At 46.2% G+C, this 20,187-nt stretch overlaps 4 protein-coding genes across 4 annotated transcripts; 1 reads left to right on the top strand and 3 right to left on the bottom strand.

The window, feature by feature from the left end:
• Nucleotides 1-1,875: 1,875 nt before the first annotated feature.
• Nucleotides 1,876-4,745, top strand: FPOAC1_012969 (uncharacterized protein; the record flags this gene model as incomplete). Its single annotated transcript, XM_044857311.1, has 2 exons — nucleotides 1,876-2,081; nucleotides 2,132-4,745. The coding sequence occupies 2 exons, from the start codon at nucleotides 1,876-1,878 to the stop codon at nucleotides 4,743-4,745; spliced, it is 2,820 nt and encodes a 939-aa protein (XP_044701494.1).
• Nucleotides 4,746-5,143: 398 nt separating this feature from the next.
• On the bottom strand, nucleotides 5,144-8,815 carry FPOAC1_012968 (uncharacterized protein; the record flags this gene model as incomplete). Its single annotated transcript, XM_044857310.1, has 6 exons — nucleotides 5,144-5,248; nucleotides 5,292-5,461; nucleotides 5,513-5,603; nucleotides 5,653-5,991; nucleotides 8,357-8,542; nucleotides 8,594-8,815. 6 exons carry the CDS (start codon nucleotides 8,813-8,815, stop codon nucleotides 5,144-5,146), a joined length of 1,113 nt encoding a protein of 370 aa, XP_044701493.1.
• Nucleotides 8,816-10,064: 1,249 nt separating this feature from the next.
• On the bottom strand, nucleotides 10,065-11,721 carry FPOAC1_012967 (uncharacterized protein; the record flags this gene model as incomplete). Its single annotated transcript, XM_044857309.1, has 6 exons — nucleotides 10,065-10,137; nucleotides 10,189-10,440; nucleotides 10,491-10,580; nucleotides 10,841-11,165; nucleotides 11,311-11,456; nucleotides 11,507-11,721. 6 exons carry the CDS (start codon nucleotides 11,719-11,721, stop codon nucleotides 10,065-10,067), a joined length of 1,101 nt encoding a protein of 366 aa, XP_044701492.1.
• Nucleotides 11,722-13,536: 1,815 nt separating this feature from the next.
• On the bottom strand, nucleotides 13,537-14,391 carry FPOAC1_012965 (uncharacterized protein; the record flags this gene model as incomplete). The annotated part of the gene is made up of 1 exon (XM_044857308.1): nucleotides 13,537-14,391. The coding sequence occupies one exon, from the start codon at nucleotides 14,389-14,391 to the stop codon at nucleotides 13,537-13,539; it is 855 nt and encodes a 284-aa protein (XP_044701491.1).
• Between the last annotated feature and the right edge of the window lie 5,796 nt (nucleotides 14,392-20,187).

Raw genomic sequence — 20,187 nt, 5'->3', positions numbered from 1 at the left:
GACAGTGACGGTGGGAGAATGGACTTGACGTATGAAAACAGACGCGATGTGAAACGACGCGAGGTGCACTCCGATATGGCGCGCTTCGGCACGACACATTTTGAGTGCGTACAATTGGTCGAAAAGGCCAGTCTTCCGCCTCAGGCAGCGTCGCATCTCAGGCTAGAGGCAGCCACGCTGACGACATCAACTTCTCATTTTAGAGGGGGTGGCAAGAAGCCGAACATCGAATTTGCTTGATCGATCCTACAACATTGTTCCAGAACTATGAAGATTTTTCCTTTCCAACTGGGCGATCTGCTACTGAGTGAAATTGATGGCCGCAAACTGCCGAATTGCCACACAGGCAGAACTTACAATGGCTCTGGCGAGTAAATCTCCCAGTTGATCGAACTACTCACTAGGTCGTCTTCGAGGGAACTTGATCCTTTCCCGGAGCAAGACACAACGGAAGGTCAGATAATCGATTGCCTTATTCGTTTGCATTTCCTACTGTAAGAATCCTTCGCGTTGAAAGTGAAAGTATGCTAGGGAAGGTCAGGTCTGGCCATAGAGAAGGCTCAGTACCGATTGTTCGACGAAATACCTCAACTGGAGGTTATTTCTATTGGCGGTACAGTAAAATGGAAGCACTAGTAAGAGGAGAAGCCTGGCGGTATAGCGCACATCAGACATGTCTATACATGCTGGATTCAGACAAGCTGGATGCGGTACAGAGTGGTGCGAGTCCAGCGTCAGTAATTTATTATTGTAGTTTTATTGAGAGTGCCCCAAAATAGACTAAACGTGGCGCATGCCCAGTGTACAACCGACACTAGTATGATCCCCGTCCTTCGTACTCACTAGCAGCATTTAGATGGGCATCAGTGATCCCAAGTGAATTTAGACTTCATGTAGGACCGGACAAAATGAAGAGGATGAGCCAGGCTGGCTATTATAAGAGGCAAACGGATGTAATTCGATTACAATACGGATCTTCGAAGCCCGGACGCCGAAATATCTAGATCCTGTTATGACTGAGAAATGGCGAGGTTGATTTTGGCTCTGGCTGTGCATATGGCATGCGCCGCGCTTAGTCCGCTTTGGGGCACTTTCATTAAAACTACAATAATAAACTACTGACGCTGGACCCGCACCGCCCTGTACAGTATTGGACAATATGATTTCTTCTATTTACTCAGTTACTGTACATCGCCTTATACACTCCTGAAGTTTTGTCAAGAAACAGAATCTTTAAAGGATGCCTTCGGTAAGGTATTACGGTTTACATGTTCTGGGGGTACAGTTCGTTATGAATAAATATAACTAATGCAATTACTGACAGCATTATCTATCACCCAATTGCCTCTCCGTAACTACATCCTAGGGTAAATGCTCCTGTATTCATGGTTATCCATGAACTTTTGGCGGTCTTACATCAGGTTTGGTAATACACAAAGCTTGACTGGCTGACAGTCGCTTGATCGATTATGATAAGATACAAAAGCACAACCAGCCATTTTTGGCCATTTTCAATGTTGCTGGGAAATGCTCTGCTAATCCAACATGCGCAAGATAAGGTCTCGGCCGTAGAGAATACTTGAAATACTGTATTAGGCAGTACTCTATATTACGATATCTGTCACCAACCTGCTATGGGCCTAAAACATCCTCCCTCTCATGACTGTTCGAAGTCTCAATTTGAAGCCAAGTGCTTAGCATACGACACTCCTAGAGGACGAAAAGAGACCACCATATTGACAACGTATACATTTGCTCAACAAGTGATACGACTCAAGCTATATATGACAGATCGTCTTCAACTGCACGCCTCACTCTAGTTGGATCTTACATCTTTCTGCGCGATAGGGGAAACTGCAGCTGATTCCCAAAACGATGAACCAGAGTATACGAGCTGAAAGAGGTGCTCTCAACATCCCGTATCTTGCTCGAGGCGAAACAAGCAGGCAACCAGGCGGTGCCCAATTTGATGAAGGCATTGGAGTTTCAAGCTTCATCGCAGCACTAAGCAGTGGTTTTATAATTTTCTTGTTGCAGCTCTTACTCTTCTTACTGTTGAGGAACAAACTAAGTCATATCTTGTAAGGCCATCTGCGTGCACTATGAGCTTTTAAGACACTAAGTCTCCTAGTAATAAAACGAAAACGAAACGACACATTGTCTCAAGTAAGCCTGACTTGGAACCTCTGGGATTACTCGCCTCCGTCAAACAGTCATGGAACAGAGGTGATTTGGACATTGCAAAGGAATGTGGTCTCGATGCCTACTTTTTCCTTCGCTACTTGAGAACTTTGCTCCTTGCATTCACCCCATTGACGACACTTGTAATACCTGTGCTGATTCCATTGAACTATATCAACGGGCGCGGTCATCGCGTTGATGCCGATGGACGTGCTAAGGATGAGGGTGATAATACACAGGTTACCGGCCTGGATACGCTGGCCTGGGGCAACATTCGACCGAGCAATAGCCAACGCTACTGGGCTCATCTTGTGATGGCCGTTACTACTGTTGCATGGGTTTGTGCATTGTTCTTCTTTGAAATGAGAGCCTATATCAAAGTACGACAAACTCATCTTACCAGTGCTGACCATCGATCAAGACCTTCAGCAGCAACAATTCTTGTCAATTCCATCCCTGCTAGTAATTGTAATGATAAGTACCTGAGACAAGTTTTTAACCATTTTCCGGGAGGAGTGAAGAACATATGGATAAACAAAGACTTGTCCTTGCTCCTTCAAATGATCAATCGGCGAGAATTGCTTGTTCAGCAGCTGGAAGTTGCAGAGACAACCTTGATCAGAAAAGCTCATAACGCTAAGAAACGTTGCCAGGGCAAAAATATAACGAGATATTGGCAACGTCTCTTTCCTACAAATTCCACAGACACCAGGATCCAAAGACGCAGCAGGAGCAGCAGCCTCATTACCAGTGAGCTCTCGACTACTGACTGCGAGAAATTCAACAGCAGGGGAATATGGGAAAAGTTCATTAGTAAGAGTGACCGGCCGACACACAGACTCCCATACCAGGGATTGCACTGGTTGCCCCGTATTGCGCCTTTCTCCGAAAAGGTCGACACCATAAGTTGGTGTCGGAAAGAGTTAGATGAGCTTAACACGAGAATTGAGGAGCAAAAGGGACTTTATGACGACCTCCCACCCGCAAACTCAGCATTTATCCAGTTCCACAATCAGATCGCGGCGCATATGGCTTGTCAAAGCGAGATCCACCACCTCCCAGAGCATATGACACCCAGAAGCATTGGATTTTCCCCCGATGAGATCATTTGGACTAATTTGGCTTTGTCCTACAGATCTGGTTGGGTTCGTACCATAATAACTTATGGTGTCTTGTTCCTGATGCTATCGTTCTGGTCAATTCCAGTGGCTTGGACGGGCGTCCTCAGTCAGGTAGATCAACTTATTCAAGGCTTCGACCTACTTTCGTTCATTAACCACACAGAGATGCTCAGGCATGCTATCTCAGTAATTGCCGGTTTATTGCCGACCATGGCGTTAACAGCACTTTTAATCCTTCTACCATTGTTTTTAGAATATTTGGCGGGTTTCAAAGGAGTTAAGACCTACTCTCTGAGAGAAGAGTTCGTCCAGACTTTCTATTTTGCTTTCTTGTTCATACAAGTATTCCTAGTTGTATCCATTGCCTCATTTTTCACAGCCTCGATTAGAGAGCTAGTCACGAACGTCCGGGGCGTGCAGGAAGCTAGTGAAGTGATCAACATTCTTGCTCAAAACCTCCCTAGAGCATCAAATTACTTCTTTTCCTATATGGTGCTCCAGTCCTTCTCTACCAGTTCCGCAACGCTACTCCAGGTGGGCAGTTTGATCTCACATTACATTCTCGCTCCCTTATTCGACATTAGTCCACGAGATAAGTGGGTTCGCAAGATGAGGCCGCGTTCGGTAAAATGGGGCTCTGTTTTTCCCGTTTACACGAATTTCGCATGCATCGCGCTAATTTATTGCATAATATCCCCAATCATCTCTGCCTTCGCTGTCCTTACCTTTGGCCTCATGTGGCTTTCTCAACGGTATACGATATTGAATTTTTACCAACCCGACCATGACACTGGGGGAGTTCTTTATCCTCGGGCTCTTAATCAAACGTTTACCGGTGTGTACGTAATGGAGTTATGTCTCATTGGTCTTTTCTTCATGGTCAAGGATGAAAACGCAGATGCTGTTTGTTCAGCACATGCAATCATCATGGTCATAGTACTAGTGGCTACTGTCCTCTTTCAGACATTTCTGAATTGGAGATTTGCTCCTCTCTTTCGATTTCTACCGGTGGAGTTGGGCAATTGTGACGGGACAGTGGTCTTTCCGGAACAGCAAATGAAGAGTGTTCCCCAACTCCAACAGGGGCTTTTAGGGGATCCCACAAGTATGAATGAAGTAGTTTCAGACGAGAGGAATCCACACGCCCACACGGTCGATTCGGTGATTACCGAATTTCCCACGACTCTGAAAGACATACCTGAAGAAGACCGTGAATTACTCGTAAACGACGCATTCAAACATTACGCTCTCACTGTCGAAGAACCTACGATCTGGATCCCTCGAGACAAACTTGGCGTCAGCGATGATGAAGTTTACCAATGTAAACAAGTTTCAAGTTCTGTTTCTATGTCCAACCTGCGTGCTGATTTAGATGATCATGGGCGTGTGGTCTGCGATGGCAAACCACCCGATGTTTCTAGATTCACCTATGTGAAGCTTTAACCAAAGACAGTTATTCTTGATAATTGTTTGCGAAAGAGATTCATTATTTGGCTTATTATACAATCGAAATACTTGATCAAATTCTTCGACACCCCTCAGGGACCTCGCACATATGTTTGCCGCCTTGCTACAAGACGGATCTAGAGTGGCACAGCATGGGCTTGGGGAAACGAGGACGAAAAGCAGGCGTTGTATGTAAGCATTAGCAACTACCTAGTGCCCTTTCGGTCAGAACAGGCCGCCGGGCGTAATAAATTGTATTGTACTGTACACTAGCTACTAATCAGATCCAATAACAATTTTTGAATCATAGTACCTCCGCAGAGTCAATGCCATCGCGTGACGTTTGGATCGCTGCCAAAGTACCACGCCTTTCTGGACTCCAGACATATGAATCACTAAGATGGCCAACGCCTGTCGCTCATAAGCAATCGTTCACGGATAGCGAACTGTATGGCTCTCTTCAACACGTGGGGCCCGGGAGCGTCACGAATGTAAGAATTCTAGATGGAATTAGCTGTGTACTTTCATCCAAATTTGACTCACATCAAGATCAGGCAATACTCCATCTGCAAGGAAACTAAAAGCCTCTGCAGGTAGATCTAAACAGCTTTGGGCCATTGTAGTCATGACTCCTTCAAGATAGACAACTAGGTAGCCTTCGTTCGCATCGCAGAGAATGCCATCGGCACAAAACTCCCAATTCCAATCGAGCACTCATTTTCGTTAGTCAGAGACATTTAATCCTTTAATGTGAATAGTTCTACCTATCTTAATCAACCCGTATTCGTTGACTTGGATATTATCGATGCCAAATACGATTTCGAGGTTCTTGAGATGGCAAAGGCCTGCAACAATCTTAGGTTGTGAGCTGGCCATCCCAACTGTCCCGGAAAGAATGTCTCACCTGTTTGATTATACAGGTTACCTCTTCCGGATATAGGGGGAAAAGGTCGAACAGATCGAGATGCAGGTACTCGAAAACGATGAAGAACTTGTCATTTTCAGGCTCGTAATAGAAAGATTCTGGCCGTATAACATTGTCATGGGAGATACTGGCAAGCTTTTCACAATCGGACAAAGACGCCCGTGGAAGCTGTTTGATTCTAACCAGCTGGCGGTTCATCAAATGGCGATGCTGGCCAATCCACATCTTCCCATGATTATGTTGGCGACGGCGTTGATAGTCCGAATCAGGATGCCTGTGCAGGTGACATGGAACAGCTGCTGGCTTGGAACTTTGCGTCTGGATCACGCAAAAGCTCTGTTTTCGTCGGATCTGTGTGCTCATAGTTTTAATTAGCTAGACATAGAAATGAAGGCCATCTGGGTATATATACTACCTTGGCCAACCGAGTTTGTGAACTACGGAAGTACTTTGATCGTTTCATCTAGTATGGACCCTGGATACCGGCCTTCCTCAAGTCTGTATTCAGACGAACCCTTCTTTCTGGAAAGCCTGGTTTGTGCCTCTGCATCTTCAATACCTGAGGATGGTATACCTATCAAGACGGAGCCAGTGAATGAAATTGAGCTTCTCCAGTCTGAAGTCGCGACTTTAAAGGCTCGTTGGACACACATATATGAGGCTCTTCAGCTCTCTGCAGCGCTTACGTGTCATATGGAAGTACTTTTCCAAAGCGCCAAGGAGCGCATCGCAGTGGAGAGAAACAAATGGCTGGCGAACTGTACGGCTATTTAATATATAGCATACTAATAGGCTACCTGATGCTCTTTAGAAGCGTGTGGCGTCCATCGCAAAGTGCCGCAGACTACAGAATAAGATGCAGACATTCTGCTGCCCAAATTGTACGTTGACGCTGATCGCCAAGAATATACCGGTTTCGCTCGGTTCTGTAGTTTAACTCTACAGTATTGAGCACTTGCACCTTCCCGTCCAAAAAAAACATACTCTTTGTAAAGTCTAGGGTGGGGCTATCCGGGTACATAGCTCTACCTCATAAGCAGATGTTTGGTCAGAATTTGGCCGCCTTATGGGTGTGTAAGCAATTTCTGGCTGAGCAAACGAAGTACTTAGAAGTACCGCTGCTGCCTTTTCTGACGCGGGTACAGCCCCACGGGGTACCCCATAGGGGACCACCCCCCCATGGTGCAATGACCCTTACTGGCACTCAATTGTCAAAGTGGATAAAATAAAATGAAGCTATCACCATTCAACTAACTAATACTAAAATACCCTATTCCTTCCAATACACTGAAGTCTGACCAGATATTCTCAACGGAGGAGCAGTACCATCCTCCAAAGTAGCACTAGTCATCAAAATAAACATATCAACAATATACACATTCCCCATGCTCTGCTGCCCTATAATTATTCCGCTTGTAAGTTTTTTTGGCAAAAACTTGTGTCATGATGAAAAAAATTGTCAGGATGTGTTTTGTGTTTTTTGGGTTACAAACAAAAATTCCCAAAACAGGACGAACCCCACCTTAAGTAATCAATCTCAAAAATGGTCAAAGGTCAAGCTCCCAGGAGAGAAGAATCTTAAACGCAAGCTCGTCTCTCCTGGGAGTGTTGACCTTATTGGTTAAAAATCTGCTTACATAATCCTTTGCGGGTAAACCTCGGTTAACCCTAACACTAATCTAACCCTAACCTACTAACCACGTGACGGGTGACGCTGCGCTAGCCAAAAAGGATCTCGGTTTTCTGACGCGGGTACAGCCCCACGGGGTACCCCATAGGGGACCACCCCCCCATGGTGCAATGACCCTTACTGGCACTCAATTGTCAAAGTGGATAAAATAAAATGAAGCTATCACCATTCAACTAACTAATACTAAAATACCCTATTCCTTCCAATACACTGAAGTCTGACCAGATATTCTCAACGGAGGAGCAGTACCATCCTCCAAAGTAGCACTAGTCATCAAAATAAACATATCAACAATATACACATTCCCCATGCTCTGCTGCCCTATAATTATTCCGCTTGTAAGTTTTTTTGGCAAAAACTTGTGTCATGATGAAAAAAATTGTCAGGATGTGTTTTGTGTTTTTTGGGTTACAAACAAAAATTCCCAAAACAGGACGAACCCCACCTTAAGTAATCAATCTCAAAAATGGTCAAAGGTCAAGCTCCCAGGAGAGAAGAATCTTAAACGCAAGCTCGTCTCTCCTGGGAGTGTTGACCTTATTGGTTAAAAATCTGCTTACATAATCCTTTGCGGGTAAACCTCGGTTAACCCTAACACTAATCTAACCCTAACCTACTAACCACGTGACGGGTGACGCTGCGCTAGCCAAAAAGGATCTCGGTTTTCTGACGCGGGTACAGCCCCACGGGGTACCCCATAGGGGACCACCCCCCCATGGTGCAATGACCCTTACTGGCACTCAATTGTCAAAGTGGATCCAGTAAACTGAAGCTATCACCATATGCTGACTAATATACAGACAACTAAAGTTTTCCATCCGCTACTTCACTACCCACCAACTTCAACCACTGTATCAATCGATACGTGGTCCAAGCAACAAACAAAAACTTACTCCGAACTCCACCAAAACAATCAAAATAGTTCACCATGCACGTCGTAACATCCAACCCATTAATCTCAGGCCACTGCCCTAAATCGGGGTACACACTAACCATCATACCATCAACTTCCTCACCAAAATACCTATCGTAAAGATTACAAGCTTCTAATTGAAGCTTTTCATCATAACAACCCATATCAGTAAAAATAAACTCCCACAACTCCTCCACAGCACCGGAAACTTCTTCCGGCCTTAGGAGATACTCCCTCCACAAATCTTCCTCCTCGATAACACCGACCTGCCAATTAGCGTAAGACACAAATTGCCAGTACGTAATAGATCCACTTACCCATATCCACCCGGGTGGGCCTTTGGCCCCCAATGCAGACACAGCCTCTTGCAGAGGCATATTCGACCCACCGTGTTCCACGGCTGCCTTCGCTTCGGCCCGAACCCTTTCAAGCTCCCTCTCAAGTTCAGTAATCCGACTCCTCAACACCTCCTTCTCAGCATCAATGTCAGAAACATCAATGCTTCCAGAATCGTCAACAGGATCAAATATAATTTCCATATTTGACGGCCTAAAATTCAACTCCAATACCAACGAATTCAAGTTCGGAACACTTCGAAAAATATAAATAACTTTCGAATTTTGACACTTTCTCTTTTTAAAAGACATGTTAATGAAGAATTACAAATTCTACAAAACTCGTACTCGAGACAGCTTACTCTTACATACATAACATCACGTGATATAATCTTATGATCACGTGCTGTAACACATTGAAATCATATTATGTAAGCATTTCATCTAAAAGTTTGGTCAAAGGTCAAGCTCCCAGGAGAGAAGTTCTGGGTCGCGAATCTGGAGAAGTGGAGACAGGCCCACAGTATGAACAATAAGTACCATAGCTTGCATCAATCAGGTAAGCACATCAAGACTCGCCCTTTTTGTTCCGGGGAAGAGTGTACACAGTGTGAAAATATACTTGGGCTACATATATGGGGCTTTGTTTATAAACGACAGTTATTTTTGGAGAGGAAGCTGCAAGTGCTGTATTATAAGGAGAAACGGCTATGTTCCTTTTGACTATGTAGCAAGTGGTCCGGTTGTGAAAGAATTGATGTCTGGTAGATGAATGCAGTGTAAGGTCAGGGACCTTACATCCTAGTCTTTGCCATTTAGTGCAGCGGTAAGACCCTGAATGCATCCAGGGACCCTGGCCGTGACACCGGACGCCGAAATACCTAGATTCTGTTGTGGCTGATACCTGGCAGGGTTGATTTCGGCTCTGGCTGTGCATATGGCATGCGCCACGCTTAGTCCATTTTGGGGCATTTCCATTAAAACTACAATAATAAACTACTGACGCTGGACCCGCACCACCCTGTATCAGCACAAATGCTTTGAGCAATCGTCCATGATTCCAGCCCACCTTCTATTTATTTGCTATATCTATCACGCTGGGTAGGCCCCGGAATAAAAAGGACAGGAGATTGAAGTTCGGCTCGTTACATATTCAAGTTAATCTTTGAAGAAGTCATGGCATTATGGCATATGCATTAAATAGGCAATTCGTAGCCAAAGTAGTTAAAGTTGGCTCTAGAAACCATACATAGTATACTGGATACCATCGCTAGTATCCTACTCCGATCGATAAATCTAACAATTATCGTTCGCTAGCCCTTACATAACACCACGTTTGCGCGTTCCAGTTTATCCAATTTTCCGTCATCACACCTCTGTACCCGAGAAGATATCCCTGCGCTATCTAGTATGGTCGGCAACTCAAACATTCTTGATATACACAATTGCCAGTTCAAGGAAGCTTCATCATTCGTGTCTCTTTGACCTTAGGACCCTCATCACCCAGATATCGGAATGTAGTTAAACTGCACTTGTCAACCACTCATGAACCATAAGCATTCTAGGCCGGTACATACCTCCAGTGAAGATTACCTAGGGCAATATTTCTGCAACCGTTGACAAACTTGATCACGTCTCGGTCAATACCCTCTCCCCAAGATGGAAGATCTGCGAGGGCAGTGCCCCATCGTCGGTAACAATCGCACAGCATCTCTCCAATCTCGTCCACAGCTTGCTGTTCTGTTAGACCCTGATCTTTGAGAATGAAGATGACGTTATTGTCCTCGCCTTGAATAAGGTCTTTTCGGTAGGAGCATAGGTCGTTTTGCCTGCTGGATATCGGTATCAGAGAGGTTTAATTACATAGGATTTGGCTCACAAGGTGATCAAATCGCATGTGAGTCGGGAGATGGCTTCGAGAGAAGGATGATCCATGACGTCTTGCGGTAAGTCAATTTTTTCAGCGAACCTGGCATTTACAGATCAACTGATTGGTCATTGAATTTTATGTATTATTGACCTGTCCCTTAGTTTTAGAGTGTCTTCGGCTCGTAGCCAATGAGCTTGAGCCTCAGCAACCGCAAACACATCTCAATCCAGACGAGATGTACAACCATTCTTGGCTCAGGCATTGTCAAACAGGGTCATCCAAGGTAGAATGTTTCCAGTCACTCTGACTGTAGGGTGATCGACGGTGAGAAAAGGAACAAAGGATAAAAAGAAACTTACTCCATCAGCCCAATGCAGGGATACGCCCCAACGCCTCCGGCTCTCATATCCATGTACTCCCCAATGCTTAGTCTTGAAGCAGTATTTTGCACACCAACTTGCCGAAGGACACCGACGCAGTACATGGTGAGATGCCTCTTCCAGCGATACTGTAGCGCGGGACTCGCGCGTAGTCGGAAGCGGTTCCAGCATGATTGTAGGGTATGGCGCAATGGGTTCACGTCAGGTGATATTACAGGGTGGATGTTATCGAGAATAGCGAGCGTGTAAATTATCTCTTCGGCTGCTTTGATGGGGTTGTTTGCGAAGGAACCCTCGTCGAAAGCTGTTGGTTGTTAGCGGATTGTTCTGGTCAACACTTTTTTGCATGCATGGGGCGGCGTGGGCCAATGGTGACGGCTTAAACTTCTCCAAGTTTATGAGGCGAGGTTGGTTCTACCATCTGGGTGCTATTGACTGAGATTACTCACGATCATCAAATGCAAAAACCCATCCATTCCAATCATTCATAAGCTTAAGTGTCTCCAGGTCGGCATTGGGTGCAGAGATAGCGCTCATGTAGGCGATGTCGAGTCGGCTCCAAATGCTAGCCGTTTTGTCATCCATGCGAAGCGCACTGTGCGGTGTGTCAGCTATCGTTGGTGATTGACGCACGATGTGGCTTACTCTCTTAGCCATGCATCTGAGAGAGCTTTTGATGTCTTGTGCATGGGGTTGACTTCCGGCTCGACGGCCATAATTGACGAGAACAGAGCCTCGGGCAACCTGATCCACCTGTCACTCACCTCATTGGGGATGTCGACGTGATCTGAACAGATACTTGTCGAGGCGAGATGGCCGCCAACATAACTGGACGACGGTATGATAATTGAAGGCGCCATGGTTAGTTGTTGAGACTTGTGCTGTGTTTGGTTGTAAGAACAGTTATTGATTGATAGAATTACGATGCTTGAATGACGGGGACACAAAACTTCATAATGGAAAGAGGTGTGATTATAGAGTCCTCGCCGAAATTAGAGGCCGCTTGTCTAATTCAACAAATGTAAGATAAACTTTCGCGTACGGACCGAACCGTAGCCCATGTGGCTTCTACAAGGTGTATGACTGAAAATGCCGGGAATATGTCCAGGCATGTGCCGTAATCTCCATGGAGGCCGATTATGGATTCAAATGGGGGCAGATGTCATCATCCTCCACGTCCAGAATAGACCTCAGGCAAAGGGAGATATTGACCTTCGTTGTCGATTGCTTATCTATAATAACGTCACGGAGAGCCAGGTCCTGCACCCCGATGTGCCCTCTCCTTGAAAGGCATTTCGAGCCAGAAATCTAGAACTTGTTCCGGATATGCCCACGAGTAATCAGATGACTTCCACCGCTTGGAAGCCATAATTGGTCGGCTTTGATGTCATTACTGTCACAGCCTGAAGCCTGAAGCCTGAACTGATCCTGATCCGAGGGCGCTATAGCTATATATATGAGAATGCAGTGTAAGGTCAGGGACCTTGCATCCTAGTCTTTTGCCATTTAGTGCAGCGGTAAGACCCTGAATGCATCCAGGGACCCTGGCCGTGGCAATATATAAGTCCTAAAATAAGCTTGATTAGATTTTTTAAAACTTAAAAATAATTCTATAAGGTCAGTATAACTATTAAATAGCTACTTATACTATATATATGTTACGATTGGTTACCGTAACAGCGCTATAAGGCTCTATAAGCAGCTGTAAGCACTACCGTAATTGCTACAATAGCAGTTATGGCCCGATCTTTTGCCCTGTGGCTTAACGGTTAGGTGCAACCGTTACACTGATAGAGCAATCGAACAACGATTGGAAACAGAATATACAGGCCCTTGAGTCGTGAGCCGCTACGTCAGATGGCTGGCGACTGATACGTGGGCGCCTGGGCGCGCCCACTGACTAATCACCACACAATACCTTCTCCCATTGGTGCTTATGGGTCGCGCTCTGCAGCAGCAATAATCAGTCATCAAACTGCATGTTAGAAATGGCCCAAACGTTCGTGGAGGATGCCCTCCCCCCGGAAGGTACCTACTCAGCACTATACGGCACAACTTCCGCAAGTAATAGTGTCGGGACCACAAGACATGCTTGCTGAAGTCGAAGACTTCTATAGACTGTCATTGTGTCCGCAACAAGAGCAGTGGACGCGTTACGGCCCTCCGGTCGAGGGTACAACCACTGGATAACTACCTGTACATGAGAGATGCAGCATACCAACCACTTTGAAATAAATTCTGGTGTCTGCATCGTTTACTCTCCTTGCATGACATTCGTCGATACGCCAGGAAGCGCGATGTGTTTATCGGATTTGATCCGAGCTTTTGACATCATCACCAGTACAGTTCACCAATTGCGATACTTGTAGCGCTAGGATGAAGGGCATAGTACCGACACTAATCGAGCCTTGACGAAGAAAAACAGAATTGCAAATTAGAAGTAGCCCATGGATAGAATACTGCTTGTTCGCTGATCGCGGTTTCCTACAACAAGGCTTCCCACACATGAAGTGCTACGATGTGGAGGTTGATCTACCTATGCCACATTTCGCGCGTCGGCACCGTGGGCACTATCCACTGAACGTCAGCAATGTTGTTGGCGGGTCGGAACGTAAAGACTCCATAAGAAAAGAGCCTATAGGGGTGCGAACTGGAATACTGTTTAATTCTATGATTCAGTAGAAATAGAGTGCCCAAGGCTGTCCCGTGTTTACTCCAGCCTCTAAGGAAGACCCACTTCGGTCAACCAAAAGCTTTATCTTTGGTCTTTTGTCTCCGGCATAATACTTCCTCGCCATTGAACTTTCCAAGTAATTGCATAGCACCCATCCCATGTAGGTGCGATGATGCCACTCGCCGTCTGGTGCGGGCGCGTCTACCAATTTACTCATTCGGCTGAGCATTTCCTCATCATGCCGTATCGTTTCCTGCCAATTTATAGCCTGGTGCTCTTCGACAGTATCTGATGGTATAATGATGATTATGGTCTGTAGAGAAGGAAGTCTTGCTAGTGCTTCAAAAAGGGGGAAAAGATCAGGGCTGTCCGCAACATTGATGGCGACGTGCTCTATAGGTAGCATGAGATGCTCCAGCTGCGAGTCTGTGACTGCGGACGGAGGAACTAGAAAGAGGGTCCGCGGGACAAATAGATACTCCGGAGCTCGATCAGGTCCTTCGCAAATGCTAATGGAGCGAAACCATTCGCTTCTAGCCTCCTTACACGCATGTGCGATTGGTGGCGATCGACCATGCGCGGAGCGAGGATGGCTTACCGTGATTTCACACCAATCGTGCGCGAAGGTGCAGACTCCAACGGCCGGGTCTATGCTTGCAAAAGCCGCCCGCCAGATTGCGAGACGAAGCTCAGTTGGTAGGTATTTGAAACGGGGAAATTTCGCTATACCTCCGTGTCTTTGTGTGCTTGCGCATTCCTCTCTATATTTGTTTGAACATTGATCCTCATACCGGCTAATCTCCTGCGTGCAATTAGTAGGCTCTTGCCACGTAAGTCCTACGTAAGGAAGCAGCATTTAGACATCGACACACAAAGGTCCGTAACAGAAACACGATGCTGGTTTTGAAAAGGCAGGAAGCCTTATCTTAAGTATCCGGGATGCATTGAGATCCTTGCCTGGACAATCTACCATGCCAACAACGTTGGAAGTCCATTATCAGAGTTTACAAATATAGGATAATCGCTTGATTTGTCTTGAAGAAGCCAGTACCGGCCGACTTCATCTATTTTGAGACCCTGTGTGTTAGTCGCTTTGCGTAACCCAGCCTGGCAAATGAAGAAGGGATTCGGTGCAATCCGAATCGCGTATCGTCCCAGCCTTGAAATTCTACATGATTTCCCTCGCAATCCTGAACCCGCCTGACAGGTCTAATTTTCCAACAAACACGCACCGGATAATGTCAGGAGACACAGAACGGAAGAGGATAGATCTCGTACTTAAAGTAAGCACAGTCGAATACTGTACTATAGCTAATCACATCCTGAGTTGCCAAGACGAAATACCTTGTCAACCCAATGAAGCCACAGACATAAAATGTCGAGTAAGCGTCGATGTTGTAAATATTATACAATACAATACAATACAATTTATTACGCCCGGCGGCCTGTTCTGCCCGAAAGGGCACTGGTCGCTAATGCTTACATACAACGCCTGCTTTCCGTCCTCGTTTCCCTAAATATTATACAGGGTGGTGCGGGTTCAGCGTCAGTAGTTTATTATTGATGTTTTATTGAGAATGTCCCAAAACGGACTAAGCGCGGCGCATGCCATATGCACAGCCAGAGCCGAAATCAACCCTGCCAGGTATCAGCCACAACAGAATCTAGGTATTTCGGCGTCCGGGCTTCGAAGACATGTACTGTAATCGACTTACAGTTATGTACTTAATTCTTATATACAGTATTGAACACCGATAGCTTCCTCTCCTACAACAATCGTTCTCAATGAAGGATGTTTCCACATCTGAAGTATATGTACCCTAGACACGCTGTACGCGCTGTGACTTAGCTTATCTTTTGTTTCTCAAAGTACCTACCGAGTCTGTACCTGGAGAGAGTACTTCTATCTCGCACTGCTGACTTGTCCCCACTCCCCCAGATTTTTTAGGCAGCAGCGCTATTTCTGGGTACTTCAGACAAAATAATTGCTTACTAGGTAGATCTATGTACCGAAGTGTCTCCACTCTGGATTTTATAAAGAGAATGTTGTTTTGAAGCGGAAGGTGGAGGTGTTCAGCACTGTAGTACTGAGCATTGACAGCTTCCGCTCCAAAAATAACATGCTTGTATCAAGTCTAGGGTGGGGGCCATTAGGTACATGACTCTATCCAGGAAGCAGATGTTGTGTCAGAATCAGGCCCTTAAACCGGCCTACAATCAATTTCTGGCTGGTTGAGGGAAGTATCCACAAGTATCGCGGATGCCTAAAGACTGGGGCTCGAACGCGGGGGAGTGGGGACTGTTTAACAGTGCGAGTAAAGGGTACTTTGACCTTCCGTAAACCATTGAAGTACTTCAATTCACTCACTGATTTCTGCCCATACCATATTCACAGTAAATATAGCTACATATTGTGCACTGTGTGGAAATTGTCGGTGCTCAATACTGTAAGGCACACAACGGATTATTCTCTTCATTTTGGCTGGCCCTGCATGGAGTCTAAAACTGGTGCCCAGCTAAATGCTGTTAGTGAGTACGAAAGGCAGGGATCATACTTAGCGTCGTTAGTACAGGGGCGTGCGCCACGTTTAGTCCATTTTGGGGCGATCTCAAAAAAACATCAATAATAAAATACTGACGCTGGACTCGCATCACCCTGTACATATAGACGCAAAGTTCGTAATATTCACCGACTAACATGGCGCAAAATGTTCTACTAAGAGCCCGAGATTCCTTTTGCCCACTCCCCAACTAGTATCAACGCCGTCTGCGGGTGTGTTTTGCTTTTCTTGCTTTGCTTCTCTTATGCTAACCTGATGGTGCAGCCCAATTCAGCTTCCAATGGGAATTTTATAATACGGCTTGTAACTCAAACTCTGTAGCACAGGGAGTACGAGGCAACGACAGCTCTTAAATATTTAGAATTCCATTAGGGAAAAGCGTCCGGCGTAGGGTAACGTCTCGTAACGTATCATGCATGTCGGAGCCACTTAACCTTTCTAGAGACGCAATTGTTGTATCAAATTTACTTCAGCTCGTGGTAGCCGTCATTTCGAAGATTGAGATTGTATGATGTGAAGTGGAAACTTGGGAAAGAATCCACAATCAGTTTTGTAACTATACAGTGAGGTGCAGGTCCAGCGTCAGTAAGCTGCCATTGTAATTTTACCAAAAATGCCCAAAAGTGGATTAAGCGTGGCGCATGCACAGTGTACCACTAGCTCTAACATGATCCCTGCCCTTTCCAAGCACTAACAGCATGTAAGCGCCTGAATATTCAGAAAGCAAGAGCCATGGACGACCAACTAAAGATGGACCTGCAATATTCTAATGCCCGTTTCTGACCAAAAATCTATACAACATTTATCAGCAGTTACGCATACACATCCCACTGACGAAGACGTAAAAACGTCGATTACTGTGGCCCTCATGTGGCCTAGCCCAAGGGTAGGTGCGAAGAACGAACTTCCTGCGTACAACATACAGCTGATCGGCCAGTGTGCCAACTACAACGCCGGACAATTCCTCGTTTGGCGCTCTTGTACTGAGGAAGCCTGCCTCATGGATTATCAAGTTGCTGTTGGGGCACCAGCCAGTCGCCATCACCATCATCGCCTACCAATCATGATCGACGAATGCTCAGCTGCGCCTACCCCTCCCCGCAGATGGAGGCCTCACAGACAAGGGTCGGAACCACTACATCCACTCCACTTTTGGACCAAGTAGAGTGGATGTGCGATTTTTAGGCAATTACATAGTGGATGTAGCACATATCTGACCGGGGCGGAATGGATGTACACACGTGGATTTATAAGTGGATTTATAGTGGACCCTTGAGGCTATTCACAACCTCCTCGGTGCCTATTCACCCTCACTTTCAGAGGTTGACACTAACTCTTCAGCCTGTTGCTGCTGTGTTGAATCGTCAACCTCGCTGGCGCTGTCCTCGCCCTCCAATAGCCATTTTGACTCAGCAAGCGCCAGCTCGTCGTCGCTTAGAGTCCCACAACCGCCATCCGGCTTACTTTCAAGGTGCGACTTAAGCAATGGATCCAGGTCCTTGATAAGGCCAGCACGGTACCAAGAGCGTAAAACCTGACAAATGGCGATAATCTCAGCATCCAGGTTCGTACGCAACCCCGAGACCATCTTGCCAGCAGCTGAAAATAACCTCTCACACTCGGCTGACATCGGCTGGATCGTCAGGAAGTCCAATGCCATCCTGGATAACCGAGGATATCTGCCTTGCTTAGTGATCCAGTAACCAATTGGATCACGAACGTTGCCGTCGCTGGCCTCACGATCCGTCTGCCACGCTTGGTACTCGTCACCAACAATAATTGCTGCGTATGCTGGTTTTGAGTTCGGCAGACGACTGTTCTTCTCGAAGGGGTTGAAAAACCGAGGTCTTTTTGCCGGTGGCTCGTCGTCGCCTCTGCTGCTGTTGGTTCTAACCTCGAGATGAGCGTAATCGGACAGCCAGACGTCGGCAACCGTCTCTTTTGCCTTTTCAATCCAACTAGGCTTATGAGCCCACGTTTCATCAAACCAGTCCCAACGATAAGCTGGATGGAGCGCCATAGCCGTATAGTAGATGGGCGTCTCGTCCAACCGCTGATAATATTCATCCAGCTTATCCCGAGCAAGGTTGATTCCGATGCGGAAGTGCTCTGGATCAGGAAAGTCAGCAGCAAGCTGCTTATATTCTTCCAGTGTGTTAAGCAGCAATTCATAGCCAAGCACTACGTCCCAGATATTGCCGTAGGAGCCAGTCCAGCCTTGCTTACGCCTGCGGATGTGTCCATCACCCTCAAGCGTCTTTACCGCGGTCTCAAAAACAGTCAGAATAGCCTCCAAATGGTAAAGAACCTCCCAGTCTTTGTCTGTTAGCTGATTCTCGTCTCGGAGGATGCGTGGTTTTTTCGCCAACTTGGCTTGCGTTACTTGGCCAGTATTTTTAGACCGATTTTCGTCCTCCCATTGCGCCTTATACTTGATCAGTAGGAGTTCGATAGAGGTTTTCAACCGTAGAGCCCTGCGGATCATGTAGAGTTGTGACAGCCAACGCGTGTCGTTATCGATAATTAGCTTGAGTGGTTTCTTCGATCGGAGTTTAAGGGTGGCGGCGCGATTAATTTCGTCCTGTTAGATACACCAAATTAGTATGAGACGAATAGGATTTAGTAAGACCGCTTACCCTCTGGACCTCCTTGAATAAGTAAATTAGCCGATGGCTAATACGCACATCAACTACGATATTGTGTAACTTGCCAACTGGTCCTTTTTTGCGCCATTGAGCGTATTCAGTATCAGACAACGCTTCTGCACCTGATAATTGCTGCTCGAACGCGTTAGCGTTTTTGCCAAACAAGAGCGCCTTGGCTGACAAGTTAATTGTGTGGCCAATACAGCGTCCTCGGCGTAGTCGGCCATCGAACCCAAGTTCAGCACCAATGACCTCCATTGCAGTATCGTTGTTTTCAGCATTGTCGAGCGTGAAATAGCCAATCTTCTCTGGACTCACGCCAAGAGTGTGTAGGACGTCGAGAACCTCCCCACCGATCGTTGAGCCGAAGTGACGATGAGCCTCCGGAACCCCAATCATGATTTTGCATGGCCGATTCTTCTCATCTCTGAAGAAACAAGTAATACCGTACAGGGCAAGCTTATTTCGAGACGTCCAGCCATCAAATGAGATATGAAGCGCTCCAGGGGAGTTCCTCAGCACCTCGATAACCGTCTGCTTGTGGCGGTTATACTCTTGAATGATCTTATATCGGACAGCCCTGGCACTCAAGTTGGCGTGTTGGATCGAAACGGAGGGACTCAAATAGTCGAAAATTTCTCGGAGGATGGGGTTCTCGGCGAAGGAAAATGACTGGTTGCTACTGACGATTAACTCGACTAGCATACGCTGAAAGTGTTGCTTATCAAAGCGTGAGATGAAGCTATTCGCGATATTCTGTTACGTAGGCTTGTTGACGTCCAGTTTCAAAACAGAGGCAATAGTCGGCTGGCTCGATTTCAGTGCGCCTTCGGATTTGAGCTGTGCTGTGCTCTTTTTCTCTCCCTCTGGTGCTGGTGTTTTATGCTCACGCCATAGATGATTTGCCGCGTTCTGGAGACCTGAAGAGGTAAAACTCGCGATAATGGGACGATTTCCGAGGATACAGTCCTTGCAAGCCCATTTGCGTAAGCCATGACGTTGAATATCATAGCCAAAGTCCCACAGCCAAGAGCTAGTATCACGAGCGCGTTCTGACCAATTCCAGCCTCTGAAATGGCGAAAAAGACGGTCCTCGAGCTGCTGCTGTTGGCCTGGTTGGCCTGGTTTGGCTGACATCGTCGAATTTATTTTTTTTGGCAAAAACAAAGCAGGAAACCTGTAGAAAACGTGCTCAATAGGGGTAGTTTCTCGTATAATGGATTAGCTGTAGGGGTGATTGACCTCGGCTAACTTGGGTCCAGGTACCTCGATTTAATAGGCAATTATATACAAAAATAAGTACTATGAACCGTACAGGGCCAGGGAATATCCCACTGTACCCAAATCCACCTAAATCCACTCCATTACATCCACTTTCAGGTCCAAGTGTAGTGGATTACTAAGTAATCTGAGCGCCGACAAGTGGATGTAATAGAGATGGGCCAC

The sequence above is a fragment of the Fusarium poae genome (genome assembly GCF_019609905.1).
Source record: "Fusarium poae strain DAOMC 252244 chromosome Unknown contig_1, whole genome shotgun sequence".
Taxonomy (NCBI): Eukaryota; Fungi; Ascomycota; class Sordariomycetes; order Hypocreales; family Nectriaceae; genus Fusarium; species Fusarium poae.
The sequence above is the reverse complement of the archived record's forward strand: the minus strand, read 5'-3'. Positions and strand labels throughout refer to the sequence as shown.